The 16,702-nt window shown below is 38.0% G+C and overlaps 1 protein-coding gene across 2 annotated transcripts in view; it reads left to right on the top strand.

Moving 5' to 3' along the window:
* The first annotated feature begins 263 nt into the window (after window positions 1–263).
* Window positions 264–16,702, top strand: part of LOC114273506 (YbaK/aminoacyl-tRNA synthetase-associated domain-containing protein) — a 27,011-nt gene continuing 10,572 nt past the window's right edge. The window contains exons 1-4 of one of the 2 annotated variants that reach the window (XM_028215309.2): window positions 264–682; window positions 14,403–14,480; window positions 14,560–14,644; window positions 15,925–16,013. In XM_028215309.2, the coding sequence (XP_028071110.1) occupies window positions 332–682; window positions 14,403–14,480; window positions 14,560–14,644; window positions 15,925–16,013 (603 nt within the window). In that variant the 5' untranslated portion in view covers window positions 264–331. Of the gene's footprint in view, window positions 683–14,402; window positions 14,481–14,541; window positions 14,645–15,924; window positions 16,014–16,702 lie in introns of both variants that reach the window. The other variant, XM_028215308.2, reaches the window with a different exon arrangement.

Below are 16,702 nucleotides of genomic sequence, written 5' to 3'. Positions count from 1 at the left end.
GATCTCACACTATACAAATTTAATATTCACTACATAATCGCCCATCTAGAAAAATCTAGATGATTTAATTTGGATTAGCAAGCTTTTTATTTAATTATATATAACTCACAAATTTAATAAAAATTAAAATTTTATTATAATAATATACTTTTCATATTATGTAACAACTAACGTTATATTTTTCAGCTAATTTTAAATAAAAATTAATTTTAGAAATAAATTTAAAACCTAACATTTAAATAAAATAAAATAAAATAACTCAAGGACTAAAACAAAAAAATCGCAAAACATAAAAGGGCCAAATTTACCTCGCAGCCGCACTTGATTGGTGATGGGAGGAGAGAGCGAAGCAGAGGTAGGCAAAAAAATGGAGGAACTGGCGGAGCTAGAGAGACTACAAGCTCGACTCCTCCACCGAATCACAGAGTTCGAGCTCTCTCATTTGCCCCAACACTTCTCCGACTCCCTCTCCGTTTCCTCTCCCCCTGAAAACCTCAACGCCGCAGCCATCGACGCCGCCGCCGCCACCGAAGCCCGCCTCTCCGCCATCCTTCGCAGCAATGGCGTACGAGACTTTTCCTTCAAGCGAGTCCCCTTCGATTACTACGATTTTAGTGCCGAAGCCCGACGAGACATACTCGGTGGCTATTCCATCGATCATCTCTGCAAAAGCATTGTCCTGGTAATTCCAATCTGCATTGCTTAGATCTGTTTAATTGGAGCAGTGGCCCTAGGTTTTCTGATTTTGATTCTATGAATGTTGGATCATCTCCATTTTGAGCCTTATTGATTTGATTGAACAGAATGTGTTAGGGCTCTTTGTTGTCATTCCATGGATCAAAATCGAGGTTGTAATAGGATCTAGTTTTTCAGATTTTCAATTTTGGTCATCCCGCTCGAGCGGTAATAAGGACGCTCGAGTGGGATGGCAAGCTCACAGCATCTCTGCTTCGCCTGAAAAAGTACTAAATGGTGTGATTCGACGCTCGAGCGTGGAAACTTGCGCTCGAGCGTGAAGCCTATATGAATCACACAATTTTGAAGCCTCTGCTCGAGCGGGAATTCACATGCTCCAGCGGACCGCACGAATACAGATTCTTGGATTTCTATAAGGAATTGATTTTCTTCCAAAGCTAGGATTATTTTGGATTTTTATAAGTAGTTGGTTTTCTTTCAAAACTTGGACAAGTCTTCCAGATCTTCTTTTTGGATTCTAAGGTTTATATCTGGGGATATTTTGTTAGTTTTCTTTGATGTTTTTTTATTGAGTATTCAACTCATGGTTTAAGAAGCATACATCAAAGGTTTGTTTGTTTATTCTACACAAAAGAGAGAGAGTTGTTCTTCGGTGGATTCTGAAGAATTCTAGCCTGAAGCTTTGGTGGATTCCGGAGTGGCTCATCGTCAAGACAATTCCGAGGTGAAGACGGGGTTGGAAGAGACACATAGATGTTGGTTCAATTCAGGCATGGATTCGCTAGGTAATTGAGAGTATACCTGTGTAATTCATTTATATTTTCTTAGTGGATTGTTTTGTGATTGTTGCCCGTAGTTTTTTTTATCACAATTGGAGGTGTCCAATTGTGATTTTTTCACGTAAAGTCGTTGTGTCGATTTATTTTGATTGTTTGATTGAGATTGTTATACACTGCTTAAAATTGATACATAATCACAAATCAATATCTAGGAGATTTTTAGATTTTTCAATTGGTATCAGAGCAGGTCGTTTTATATTTTTTAAAACAAATATTTTTTTAGAACGAGATCTTGTTTGATTTGTGATAATTGATTCAATTCGTGAGGGAAATTCTATGGTTCGACCACCCCTACTTGACGGATCCAATTATTTTTTTTGGAAAGTTCGGATGAGATCGTTTTTGAAATCTATAGATGAAAAAGTTTGGCAATCTGTCATGAATGGGTGGACTGAACTAACAATTACCATTGATGGAGTAACTTTTCCCAAACCAATTGAAAAGTGGGACACAATTGATTACCAAAATAGTAGCTGGAATAGTAAAGCTATCAATTCTCTCTTTTGCGCTGTCACACCTGAAGAGTTTAGTCGAATTTGCAATTGTGAAGTCGCAAAAGAGGCTTGGGATATCTTACAAACTATTCATGAGGGCACTCCTTCAGTTAAATGCTCAAAACTTCAAAGGCTCACGTCTAGTTTTGAAAACCGTTCAATGAAAGATAGTGAGACATTTGATGAATTTTATGCGAAGTTGAGTGACATTGTAAATTCCAGCTTCAATTTAGGTGAAAAAATACCAGAATCCAAAGTTGTGGAAAAAATTTTGAGATCCTTGCCCGATCGGTTTCAACCAAAAGTTACGGCTATTGAGGAGGCTCAAGATGTTGACAACCTCAAGCTGGATCAGTTGGTTGGAAATCTCCAAACTTATGAGGCATATAGGAATTTCAAAAAGAAACAAAAAGATATTGCTTTTAGTAGTGCTCATAGAGTTGGAGAAGAAGAAAGCCCTTGCCATCACTTGGGATGATGAATCAGAATCTGATGAAGATGAAAGTGACAACGAAGATCAAGGCGAAGAGGGACATAAACAATTCCTTGCTTTCATGGCGGCTTCTGAAATTGAAGGACGAACAGAGTATTCGAAGAGGCTGGTTGAGAATGCCACTGATGATGAATCCTTTGGAAGTGATGAAGAACAGCTTGAGCAAGCTTAGGAAAAGTATAAGGAATCTCTTAACTTATTTAAATTGAATGACAAACTCACTATGAAATTCAAAGCATGTGAAAGTGAGAATGTCAAATTGAAGAGATTTCCGAGGCTAGGAATGATGCCCTTAAGATTTCTAATGATCGACAAGCTCTTTGTGCAAAACTCTTGACTTGTGAGACAGAGAGGAATAAGCTACAACAAATCTATACAACATATGAAGAAAAGATTGAAACTCTCGAGATGTCTCAACTTGTCTTGGAAGAACTATTGATCAAGAAGGAGGAAGAACTCAAGTGTGCTATGGCTACCATTGGTCTTTGGAACAGAGGATCAAAGACTTTGGACAATATCATTGGGTCTCAACAAATTTGTTCTGACAAGAGTGGCATTGGCTTTGGTGGTAAGAAAGAGCAAAAACAGAGTGCTTCCATATCTCATGATACAGGAACTTAGGGAAAGGGAGAACAAAAAATTCAATATGAGAATGGATTTCTCAAACTTCCTAGAGTTGGTAAGGTAAAAGAAAAGAAGGTACACCCTGTACATCCTGTTTTTATTTGTCATCATTGTGGTATGAATGGTCATATTCGCCCTTATTGTTATATCTTGCATGGGAGAGTGTATTGGCCTAGACCTAAAAATTGGAAGTTGGAATCCAAGTCGAGACGGGTTCCCATTGCAGGGGAAAGAAACCACAACGTCAAGACACCACCCAAGAATTGCAATTCTCACAACTTTGTTCGTCCTAAAGCAGTTTGGGTGAGAAAACTTGACTTGTGTTAATTTGTTTTGTCATTTTAGTTTTTGGGTTTCTGTGTGCTTGTTTTTGTCATTGCATGTGTGCTCGTTCAATTTTTTTTTTTTTTTGTCTTGCCTTAGTTTAAAAAAAAAAAAAAATTAAAAAAAAAAAATCCCAAAAAGATTTTCTTAGTATGGTTTTGCAAGCTTGAAATTTTTGAGTGGTCCTTGGTGCATATTGGAATTGATGAGAATATCCATTACATGTTAATATATGTGTGCTTTATGTGGTCATTACTCGTTTTGGAGTGTGTTTTTTGATTAGTATGTCTCATTCTGTACACACTCTTGGATTAGTCAATTTTGGAGTCTTCCGCCTTAGTGATTATTTTTTCTCTATGGACTTCTGTCATTGATCTTTTGCGTTTCTAGAGAAATTGATCTATACTAGCATATCATGGGGTGATGTTGAGTCTCTTAACCACCTTCCATCTTTTTGCATTTCCACGGTTTTCCCCTCAATTCTTTGCAGTCTAGCCATGAGGAAAAGACTACCTCAGAGTCACCAACCAGGCCATCCTTATTATATCCATGCTTCTTTGGTTCGGTTTCCATACTCTTGAGCGTGTTAGCCGCCAATGAGTGTGCAAAAGAAAAAGAAAAAGAAGAAGAAGAAGAAAAAATTTGCAAAAGAAAGAAAAAAAAATGTGCAAAAGACAGAAAAAAGAAGAAGAAAAGATTCATTAATTGAGGGAGAGCCTCCGTCTTTACTCACCAAATACCCCTTGATTCCTACTGGTTTGACTTTCCTTTGTTGTGCTTAGATTCTCTTGATGGAGGTCCAACTTTCAGATCACTACTAGGATTGAATCTAGTGTTTGTCGAACTCCAAGAGTCACATACACTTTTATCATGGGATCTATGCTTTTCACATAATGCATCACTTTCTTTCATGAGGAATCTTCTACAGACTGTGCACATTGTGTTTACTAGTAATTGTGCTTCTTGGATAGTCTTGTGTGTTTTAAGGTACTAATCTGAAATTCCTTGCTCGTTCCAACATATTATTTTTGTTGTTTTTTCTTCTTGTTCACTGTTTTCAGTGTTTGTGGTTGCTTTTAGTTAGGGGGAGTTTGGTTCTTCTTGATTTGGGTTGGTAAGGGAGTTTGGTTTTCCATTTACAAGAATTGTTTAGCATGAACACTTTGATATGTTTGGTGGTGTCTTTGGTACAGTCGGATTGTCATATGTTTTGGATGGTTAATATATTTGGATGCTGTTTTGTTTATGGTGGACTTATCTTTTATTTAATCCAGTTCCACATATTTTTGGTTGGCCTGTGTGTGGTTGTTTTCTTTCAGGATAATTGTTCAAGAGCATGGATTTGAGATTTGGTTGTGCATGTTGGTTCATAGTTGGTGGTGTTGATTTTGTTATTTTGGTTGGAAAATTGTTTTAGAATAGTTTGGAAAATTGTTTTAGTACTTTTGTGATTTTGTTAGGAAAACTATTTTAGAATGGTGTTGTCCGGGATTTGACAAAGGGGGAGATTGTTAGGACTCTTTGTTGTCAAATTCCATGGATCAAAATTGAGGTTGTAATAGGATCTAGTTTTCCAGATTTTTCAATTTTAGTCATCCTGCTCGAGCGGGGATAGGGACGCTCGAGCGGGGATTGCAAGCTCACAGAATTTCTATTTCGTCTGAAAAAGTACTGGATGGTGTGATTCGACGCTCGAGCGTGGAAACTTCCGCTCGAGCGTGAAGCCTAAATGAATCACATAATTTTGAAGCCTCCGCTCGAGCGGGAATTCCCACGCTCGAGCGGACCGCACGAACACTGATTTTTGGATTTCTATAAGGAATTGGTTTTCTTCCAAAACTAGGATTACTTTGGATTTCTATAAGTAGTTGGTTTTCTTTCAAAACCTGGACAAGTCCTTCAGATCTTCTTTTTGGATTCTAAGGTTTATATCTGGGGATATTTTGCTAGTTTTTTTTTTTATTTTTTTTTATTGAGTATTCAACTCATGGTTTAAAAAGCATACATCAAAGGTTTGTTTGTTTATTCTACACAAAAGAGAGAGTTGTTCTTCGGTGGATTCTGAAGAATTCGAGCCTGAAGTTTTGGTGGATTCCGGAGTGGCTCATCGTCAAGACAATTCCGAGGTGAAGACGGGGTTGGAAGAGACACATAGGTTGGTTCAATTCGGGCGTGGATTCGCTAGGTAATTGAGAGTATACTTGTGTAATTCATTTATATCTTCTTAGTGGATTGTTTTGTGGCTGTTGCCCGTGGTTTTTTTATCACAATTGGAGGTGTCCAATTGTGTTTTTTCCACGTAAAATCGTTGTGTCGATTTGTTTTGATTGTTTGATTGAGATTGTTATACACTGCTTAAAATTGATACACAATCACAAATCAACATTTAGGGGATTTCTAGATTTTTCAGAATGTATGGAACATTAGTTTAGTTAAAGCTCTCTACTCTAGAGAGAAGCTCTCAACTCTAGAGAGAAATTCCTTAAGCTCCAGTAACATCCTTTTTGTTTCGGCAAAAAACATTTTCTGTTGCATACTTGAAACTAAGGTTATATTATTAGTGTTGGCGGTGGTAGTGTTCTGGCATTGGGTAAGATTTTAGTCTAAAAAATGTTTTTCATCTTTCAAAAAGTTATATTAGTGGCGGTGGTAGTGTGCTGGCATTGGTAAGATTTAAAAAGTGATACCTTCCTCAAAATATGCTTATTTTCCGTTATACCAAACAACGAAACACCCAAACAAATGGAGTGTAATTATTGAATATGACTGTGATATCAACTGTCAATCGGAAATTTTAAATTGCAGCAATGGAGTTAGATGATTGGGATAATGGGAGATAAAAAATTAACGTAGAATGGTGTCACTAGTATGCTCAATAATTTTTCCTTGGCTCCTGGATGCATAATATTGCTTATTATTTGGATGCTCATTTTAACTCTCTCTATTTATTAGTGTGCCCCAGCTACACTTGGGTATTTAACCTAGAACTTCGAAAGATTCTGGTAAACGGCATATGGGAACAAAATGGTGCCAAAAGTTGTTGCTTGGTGTTGTATGGATTTGGGAGTGGGAGAGTGTTGAGGATCCTATCCCAGATAGCTCAGCTATCTCAGCTAGCTTAGGCTGCAGAAGCAGCTTCAACTCCAGCTCCAAGAACCAGCTTCACCTGCAGCTCCAACCATAGCTTCAAGCTCAGCTCAGATATTATAGTTAGATATTTGTAGAATTAGTTACAAGTTAGTTGTAGTGTTTGTTAGATTGTTAGTTAGATTCAATTTATCTAAATCAAGGTTGTTAAAATCGGGATCCTACGTTGGATCGTTGGAGGTGTTTATAGGATCGGATCGTAGAATCGGATCGAGGATCGTAAGATCCTACCGAAAAAGACAAATTACATAATAATTTAATTTAAATAAATATTTTTTATAAAGTACACACAAAATGAACCTATATTTTATTAAAAAGAAGTGAAGATATTGTGAAAAATATAATACTCCATGTAAAATGTACATATAATATTATGCAATAGAAAACTCGATGGTAAAAGTTCTGTATTTTATCAAAAAAGAAGGTGAAGAAGGAGAAGAATTCTATAACAAAATACTTTACAATGTACAATAATGCATAAAAAGTGAAGAAAAAATATTTAACAAAATTGGATATGAAAATAGATTAAGAACTCAAAAGAGTAGCTTAGTCAAATGATAAGGTTTGTCGTTAGCATCCCTGGTGGAGCGGATTCGAGTCACAAAAATAATTTCTCCAGAAATTAGGAAAAAGTTACAATCATCTTACCCTTTTTAGACTCCGCTAAAGCTAAGTTTGTTTTTCCGACTATTTAATTTTCTTAAATTACCGCAATATTTGAATGTTTGTTTCCTAGTTTGTTTTTCTTAGTCTATTTGATTCAATACTACTTAATTTTTATTATTTATTTTGACAACATAAATTGATATTTAGACAACAAATATAAAATTTACAACAAAATATGTCATACAATACAAAACAAGGCTTGTAAATTGGATCGGATAGGATCGGATTCGGATCGGGATTCCACGATCCTATAAGATCCCACTACCAGGATCGAAAGATCCTACCTATAAGGAGTTTTTTACACGATCCGGATCGATTGCACTCAAATGGATCGTAAGATCCGGATCGGGATTCTGATAACCATGATCTAAATATGAGTGATTGTAGAATATTGGAGTTTGGTTAATGATGAATGAAAGAGGATGAAGTTCAAAACTTCTTTATGGTATCAAAGCTCTCTGCTCTAACGAGCAACTGATCCATGGCGTCTTCTCTTTCTTCTTCTCTTCCTTCGAATCTCACTTTACTAATCTCTAATCTGTCATCCTTTGTAACTGTCAAGCTTGATGGCACAAACTTCATCATCTGGCAATCTCAGATTTCCAATATTCTTCGAGCAACCAACGTTCTTGGTTATGTAGATGGATCAATCACATGTCCTTTCTCTACGATCATTGATTCAATAGGTAGTTCGATTCCTAATCTAGAATTTCTTCAATGGACCTTGATTGATGCACATCTGCTAAGTTGCATCACTGCGACTCTTACATCATTGATCTATGCATCTGTTCTTCAATTTCATCACTATTCTGAGGTATGGACATCTCTGCAAACACGATTTATCACTCTCTCTCCTGCACATATACATCAACTGAAAAATAAATTGAATAGTGTTGCTAAGAAATCTGATACAATGGAGGAATATTTGTCCAAAATCAAGGCCATAGTTAGTCAGTTAGCTTTGGCTTCTGTCATCATTGATGATGAAGATCTAGTCCTCATTACTCTGAATGGTCTTCCTTCTGAGTATGATGCTTTTTCAACTACAATTCGTGCTCAACCAGAAGTGATTACTATTTATAATCTCTCCTCCTTACTATGTTTTGAGGCTCTTCATTTAGATTCTAAGAGTAAAAAATCTGCAGAACCAACTGTAGCTTTTTCTACAGTTAAAGGATTTGATAATTCCAGAACTCAGCCTTTCAATCAATCTCGCGGTCGGTTTTATACTCGCAGTGGCTGAGGTGGCCGTAATCAAGGATCCTACAGAGGTTATGGATACAGAGGATATTGAGGATCTCATAGAGGTTTTGGTGGAAGATTTCCTTCATCTCGAGGCCAAGGAAGGGTTTCTACTCAGCTATGAAGCATAGACACGGCAAAATCAGCGCCGTGGCGGTGTCAGACACGGGGACACGCCGGGGACACGTACGGGACACGCCATCTGCCGTGTCCCTTTAATTTAATTGTTTTTCTTGTAAGGGACACGCGTGTCCAGATCTGGACACGGCGAGAGACACGGCAAGGAGGGAGAAACGAAGGAGAGAGTGCGAAGGAAGAGAGTGAAGAGAGACAAACCTGTCGAAGATCGAAGGTCGAAGCTCCATGAATCCAGTCGAAGATCGAAGCTCCAAGCTCCATTAGAAGGTCGAAGCACCAAGCTCCATCGAAGCTCCAAGCCCCAGACGATCGCGATCTGTCTCTCTCTCTCGCCTTCACAATCTGTCTCTCTCTCTCTCTCTCTCTCTCGATCGCGATCGCGACCTTGACCTGGACCTGGACCTATCTCCCTCTCTGTCTCTCTCCTTCTCTCCCTCCCTTGCTTCTGATGTATGAGGGTTTAGTTATTATATAATAACTATTATTATTATATCTGATAAAAAAAAAAACTATTATTATTATATATTATATAATAGTTATTATATAACATATAATATATTTATAAGATAATATATAATACATATTGTAAGATAATATATACTCATACATATTAATAAAAAAAAATAAACACATGTATGTAAAATAAAATAAAAAAATTAATTATTTAAAAAATATAATAAATAAATAAAATAATTAATGTGTATTAAAATAAAAATATTTATAAAAAAATTAAAAGATTTGCTGTGTCCCTTGCCGTGTCCGTGTCCGTGTCCCTATTTTTTAGAAATTGTTGTGTCCTGTGTCCGTGTCCGTGCTTCATAGCTACTCAGTTTTGTCAGATTTGTGGTGGCTCTAGTCATTTAGCTTTAGACTGTTGGCATCGTATGGATCTACAATTTTAGTCTTCGTTCTAGTCACAATCACACTTTCAATCTCAGTCTATGCCAATACACAATTGCAGTTCATCACAACAACCAAGAGCTTTTGTCACTGCCTCACATACTTCCAGTTCTCCATCATCATCTTCTGCTTCAGGTCCTTGGTACTTGGATTCTGCAGCTACAGATCACATGACAAATGATCTTAGCCATCTCAATTGTTATCAGCCCTATCAAGGCTCCGAGCAGATTACTATAGGAGATGGTACTTCTATTTCTATTCAACACACTAGTAAAGGTCTTCTTCCCACACCTCATCATCTCTTTAAGCTTAACAATGTGCTTCATATAGATTCTTTATCATCCAATCTTATCTCTGTTCGAAAATTGGCTCCGGATAACAATTGCATTATCAGCTTTGATGATACTCATTTTGTGATTCAGGACAAGTTTACGAAGAGAATTCTTCACAAAGGCTCTAACCTTCATGGCTTGTACCATTTCTTTTCCACTACTGCATCAGTTGCTTCTACTCCTATTACTGCAGCATCACACACCAGTTTAGCTTTACAAGTGCATTCTAGTTCCTCTGCTACTGCTAGTACTGTCTAGCATCGTCGATTAGGTCATCTTAGTAGTTTGAAATTCAAGCATCTTAGGCCTCATTTACAGCTTAAGAATTCTGCTTCAATTCATCTTCAAGACTGTGTTGATTGTTGTGTTGCAAAGAATCATCGATTGCCTTTTTCATTGTCTAATTTCACTGTCAATAAACCTCTTGCTTTAATACATAGTGATGTTTGTGGTCCCTTTTCTTCCACTTCTGGTTACAAACATTATGTTCTCTTTGTGGATGATTTTAGTAGATTCACTTGGTTGTATCCTTTAGCTTACAAGAGTGAAGTGTATGATAAGTTTCTTGAGTTCAAAGCTTATGCAGAAAAACAATTTTCTACCTCTCTAAAGATTTTTAGAACTGATGGTGATCTCTAGTGTTCCTCTCCATTACTGGTTTGATGCCATTGCTTGTGCCACTTATTAGGGATGACAATATTAACCCGGTCCGACGGGGACCCGGACCGCCCCGTCCCGATAAACAGGTTTTTTCCTGAAAATTATTCCCCGTAGGGTCGGGGCTGGTATTGAAAAATGCATCCCCGATGATTTTCGGGCCGGGGACGGGGATTAATTTCTCAGCCCCAGCCCCGGCCCCGGCCCTGCCCTGCCTCGAAATTTCCCCGAAGCTTCCCCGCGTATATTATATACTACCTATTAGTTGTATTATAATTATATATTTCTCTCTTATCTCACTCTTTCACTCTCTCACTCTCTGACTCTCATCTCACTCTCTCAACTCTCAGTGTCTCTTGTTCTTCTCTCCCTCACTCTCTCTCAACTCTCGTTCTTCTCTCCCTCACTCTCTGTCAACACTTTCTCTCACAGTCACCGACACGGTGACACCACCACCACCACCGCTGGCCCCGACCCCCCTCTCTCTCTCTCTCTCTCTCTCTCTCTCTTCACTTCGTCTCTCTCTATTCCTCATGGCCACCGCCACCGTCGCAGAAGGTCTGTCACCACCACCGAACCCACCGCCACAACCAGCCACCGTCGATCTCGCGCCTGGTCACTGTCGTCGCTCAAATCTGTTAGATCTAAACTCAGGTCTGTTATCTCTCGCTCTCTGTGTGTGTGATCTGATATGTGTCCTCAGATCTGTCTCTCTGGTATTGTTGTTGAAATCAATTTTTTTAAAAAAATTTAAATCTGTGTGTGATCTGATCTGTGTACAAATATTGATTTATTGATGATGATGAAACATATTGTTGTTAGAAACATATTTTTTTTTTCAGATTAATTTTTTTTTAAATTTAAATCTGTGTATGATTTGATTTGTGTTACTGTGTACACATTGATTTGTTGATGATGGCAAAACATAGTGATATATATTGATTTGTTGTTGTGTTGAACAAAATTCAAAAAAAAAGCTCGGGAATTTTTCGGGGTCGGGGAAACCCGATCCCCTTTAGGGGACGGGGACGGGGACGGGGAGTTGATCGGTTCCCCCGCTGGGGATCGGGGGCGGGGATGAGGATTTTTGAGCCTTCGGGGATCGGGGACGGGGAGTGTAATCCCCCGCCCCGGCCCGTTGCCATTCCTACCACTTATCTTATCAATCGATTGCGTTCTTCCAAATTGGCATACAAGACTCCCTTTGAAATTCTCTTTCACAGCATCCCAGATTTTTCTGTTCTTAAGGTGTTTGGTTGTCAGTGTTTCCCTTGGCTTAAACCTTACATCTCTACAAAATTGCAGCCTAAATCTGTTGAGTGTGTTTTATTAGGCTATCATTCATTTGCTAAGCGTTATAGGTGTCTCGATTCCCAAACTGAGACCATTTATCTTTCCAGACATGTGGTATTCAATGAGCAAAAATTTCCCTTTGTTTCCTTGTCTTCTTTTTCTTCTTCCTCATCTCAGTTGCCTTGTCTTCAGTCTTTCTTCTGGGATTCTCCATCTCCTGCTCCCTCTACTTCTTCTCTATCTCCTTCTTCTTCTCCTCTCAGCAGTATTCCTACTGCATCTGTTAGTCCTTCTTCATCCCACCCTTCTCTGCCTTTTATTACTTCACCACTTCAGCCTTCTATTCCTATTCACTCTATCTCTATTCAATTACCTATTCCTGCTACCTTTAGTTCTGTTCCCTCTGTTCCTCCTGTCACTAACTGCCATCCTATGGTTACTGGATCTAAAACTGCCTTGTCCACTGTTAAGGCATCTCCTGCATATTCTGATATTGAGCCTCCCACTCATAAGGAAGCATTGCTTACACCTCTTTGGAAACAAGCTATGATAGAAGAGTTTCAAGCTTTACAAACCCAAAAGACCTGGTCTCTGGTTCCACTTCCTCTTGGCAAGACTGCCATAGGTTGTAAGTGAGTGTTCAAAATCAAGCGCAATTCTAATGGGACAATTGCTAGGCATAAAGCTAGATTGGTAGCAAAAGGATATCTCCAACAAGAGGGAATTGATTTTTAGGAAACATTTAGCCCAGTTGCTAAATTACCAACCATTCGAATTCTTTTATGCCTTGCTCTTCATCACCATTGGCCTATTAAGCAATTAGACATCTCTAATGCTTTCCTTCATGGGGTCTTGGAGGAGGAGGTCTACATGATCCAACCACCAGGGTTTGAAACTAATGCCCAGTCTGTTTGCAAGCTCCATAAGGCTTTGTATGGCCTTAAACAAGCACCAAGAGCATGGTACTCCACCTTCTCTTCTTTCCTCCTTTCTCAAGGGTTCAAGAACAGCAAATGTAACTCCTCTCTTTTTATTAAAAAGACTGGTTCTGTCTTTCTTGCTTTATTGGTCTATGTTGATGATATATTGGTTACTGGTAATGCTGCTCATCATATTCAAGATCTTGTTACTCAAATGCATCAAGCCTTTTCTATGAAAGAGCTTGGTTCTGTCTCCTATTTTCTTGGCATTTCAGTTGCTACTTCTGGTTCCACCACTGTTCTCTCTCAAAAGAAGTATGCTCAGGACATACTTACTAAAGCTGGTATGTTGGATTGCAAGGCTTGCTCCTCTCCTATCTCTGTCAAGCCTGGTCTGCCACCAAATTCAGATCAGCCCTTCGACAGTCCATCTGTCTATAGAAGCATAGTTGGAGCATTACAATATTTAACCATTACCAGACCTGATCTCTCTTTTGCAGTGAATCAATTGTGTCAACATATGCATAATCCCACTGTTGGTCCCTATGCTGGTGTTAAAAGATTTACTTTGGTTCATTAAAGGCACTATCTCTCATGGTCTTACTTACACACCCAGCTCCTTTGATCTTCATGCCTACTCAGATTCCAATTAGGCTGGAGATGCAGTTGACAGAAAATCTACCTCAGGCTATTGTGTATTTTTAGGTTCCAACATCATTTCTTGGTCCTCTAAAAAGCAAGCCACTGTATCTAGATCATCTACTGAAGCAGAGTAAAGATCTCTAGCTCATACAGCTGCAGAGCTTGCTTGGATTGGTATGTTACTTCAGGATTTTTGTATTGTTCCTCCTACAGCTCCTCTACTCTACTGTGACAATGTTTCTGCCATTGCTCTGGCTTCTAATCTAGTGTTCCATTCTAAGTCTAAACATATTGAAGTCGACTGCCATTTTGTTAGAGATCAAGTGCTGGCTAAAAGACTGGTGTTGCATTACATACCAACCATTGATCAGTTGGCTGACATCTACACTAAGCGTTTATCTGTCTCCAGATTCTTCTATCTTAAAGACAGGCTTATGTCGGTTTCTCCCTCCTTCAGCTTGCGGGGGAATGTTGAGGATCCTATCCCAGATAGCTCAGCTATCTCAGCTAGCTTAGGCTGCAGAAGCAGCTTCAACTCCAGCTCCAAGAACCAGCTTCACCTGCAGCTCCAACCACAGCTTCAAGCTCGGCTTTGCTTAGTCATCATCTCAGATATTATAGTTAGATATTTAGATAGATATTTGTAGAATTAGTTACAAGTTAGTTGTAGTGTTTGTTAGATTGTTAGTTAGATTCATTGTATATAAATATGAGTGATTGTAGAATATTGGAGTTTGGTTAATGATGAATGAAAGAGGATGAAGTTCAAAACTTCTTTAGAGAGATATGAATAATATGATATTTTTTAATATGAGACAACTATGAATGATGATTAAAATGATAACAACACTGTTGTGCCAAACTTTGTTCTACTTTTTTCAATTTCCAAAACATCTAACTCTGTTTTATCTCAGTCCTTTGCCGTCTGTAAGTTTGTGAAAAATGAAAATACTCTAATTAACCAAGTCCTGAACCATTCTTCTTATACTATGCAGGTCAATACTCAAGCCCCTTCTAATGTAACTGATTGTAGTGATCGAAACAATTCGAAGTATTATATTGTTGTGGTTCAGGTATCTCGTGTTTTGTTGAGGTCAATACCTAACCTGCTGCTTAAGCTATCTCAATGTCAAGCACTTTCTTTATTTGCAGTATACTGCTCGATTTAGTGCTGATACTGTGAAGAACTTCCTTTATTCACTCAACAATGGGAAGATACCAAAGAAGAAATTCAACTGTAAGTTAAAACCTACTAAATAATCGGAAAATGTCTTAAAATTTCAAATTAGAAGTTTTACTGTTCAAATTACTAATGGAATGGTACATGCTTATCTCTTTAGAGATTTTGCAGCTGTTGTACAGACCTGGACTAAATTTGCCAATTTTAGTGCAAACTGGGTTGGGTAAAGTTGGGCCGAATTCAAGTCGAGCTCAACCTAAAATATACATGTCTGCCAAGATCAAACCGACATGATTTGATTCACTATGCTTTCCCTGAGATCTAAATTATTAAGTATATGGCCTTTTCTATTAATGACAACTAAATTAGGTCATAATCAGAGTTCAAATGCAATTCTTGAGTCAAGTCTCTTTCAACTTCATTATCTGTTACTGTTATTTTACTTCTTTTTGTTGCCCTTTTCTTTTTGGTGTATTTATTGGATTTACCTTTCTATCCCTCTTCCTGGTCTATGTCGATTCTTTGTTTTTGGGTATATACCCCATCCTATGAGGCAACCATTTATAGGTGTCAAAATTGTGCTGAACTCACACCATCATCAGTTAGATGAAAATACCTAACCATAAATATGAACATGTAGATTTGGTTTATATTTGGGCATAAGGTTTTATTAACAGCTTGATACTTTTATTTCCTTTGCTGCATATTTTTTTTTTGGTTGTGATGAATAGGACATTTTGACACATTTAATTTTGCCAACATGCTTGTATAGAAATGTGTTTAGGATGTCAAGGATGAAAAGAAAATATAATTATCCCTAAGACAATAATAGTTTAGAAAAGTACATCCAATATGGTAAACATATAGCAAAATAGTGAAGGAGCCTACACAATAAATTACTTCGAGGGCTTCTGTTTATTTCTACATTCAACATGTGAAAGGTGATTTTCATTCTTTGAACTAGAAATTTATTTATATTTTCCTTTGAATTATTATTGTTATTTTTTTTTGTTACTCTGGTTTCTTAAGCTTAATATCTGAAGTCAGCAAAAGCAGCCTTGCAAAATAAAACAAAGAGAAAGCTAAGACCAGCCCAATTTTCATAGGGGCCATTTAATTAATTGGGCATAAGTTCAGATTAACTGTTTGGTAATTCTTTTCTTATGCTGCTAGCATGTGCCATGTGTCAAAAATATTCAGAGTTTTGCTGCATTTACTGTTTGTTCACCATGATGTTTTCATTTGCGGCTCTTAAATGAAAGGCGCATATTTCCAATGCTTATGGAATTTTTTGGTTGCAACTTGTGAGGTGATAATAGTTGATATTGTTTATGCAGTGAGGCTTGCTCCAGAGGAGACATCATTGAAGTTGACAGGTTTTGGACACAATGCGGTGACCTGCATTGGCATGAATACAGACATTCCGGTAATTTCATTATTGTATTCAATCTTTTAGCAAAAGTTTTGACATTGTAGAAATTTAATGTATAAAGAGAAATAATTGTATTATTGATTGTTGTATGTTATTTATTACAAATGGTGAGGGGCTCCTTATATAGGAGATGTAGTGGAGTAGGTGGTAGTAGGTGGTGGTAGGTGTAGTAGGTGGAGTAGGTGATGGTAGGTTTTAACAATGGTAGGTTTTAACAGCCCCCCGCAAACTCAAGGGGGATAGGAACTAACCAACTTGAGTTTGAAGAGAGTAACAAAACAAGAAAATAATCTGAAAAATAAAAAATGGATAGGAGACACTGTATGGTCGTGTCAGACCGTTGTAGGAGACTGTATGGTTATGGCAGACCGATGTAGAAGACAGTTTATGGGGTCATGTCGGACCGTTGTAGCAGACAATGTTGTGACAGTTGTTGTGACAGTTTACGGAGTCTTGCTGGACCCTTGTAGAAACTAACCGGAATCAATGTCAGGACAGTTTACAGAGTCTTGTCGGACCCATGAAGGAGCTAACCGGAATCAATGTCGGGACAGTTTACAGAGTCTTGTCGGACCCCTAAAAAGTCGCACCCTCAAAAGGTGTGCCCAATCTTTCAAAAGGCGTGCCATCAAAAGGCGTTCCCAATCCATAAAAAGGCGTGCCATCAAAAGGCGCGCCCATGT

This window comes from Camellia sinensis, chromosome 11, assembly GCF_055761805.1.
Source record: "Camellia sinensis isolate YWXY chromosome 11, ASM5576180v1, whole genome shotgun sequence".
NCBI lineage: Eukaryota > Viridiplantae > Streptophyta > Magnoliopsida > Ericales > Theaceae > Camellia > Camellia sinensis.
The sequence above is the reverse complement of the archived record's forward strand: the minus strand, read 5'-3'. Positions and strand labels throughout refer to the sequence as shown.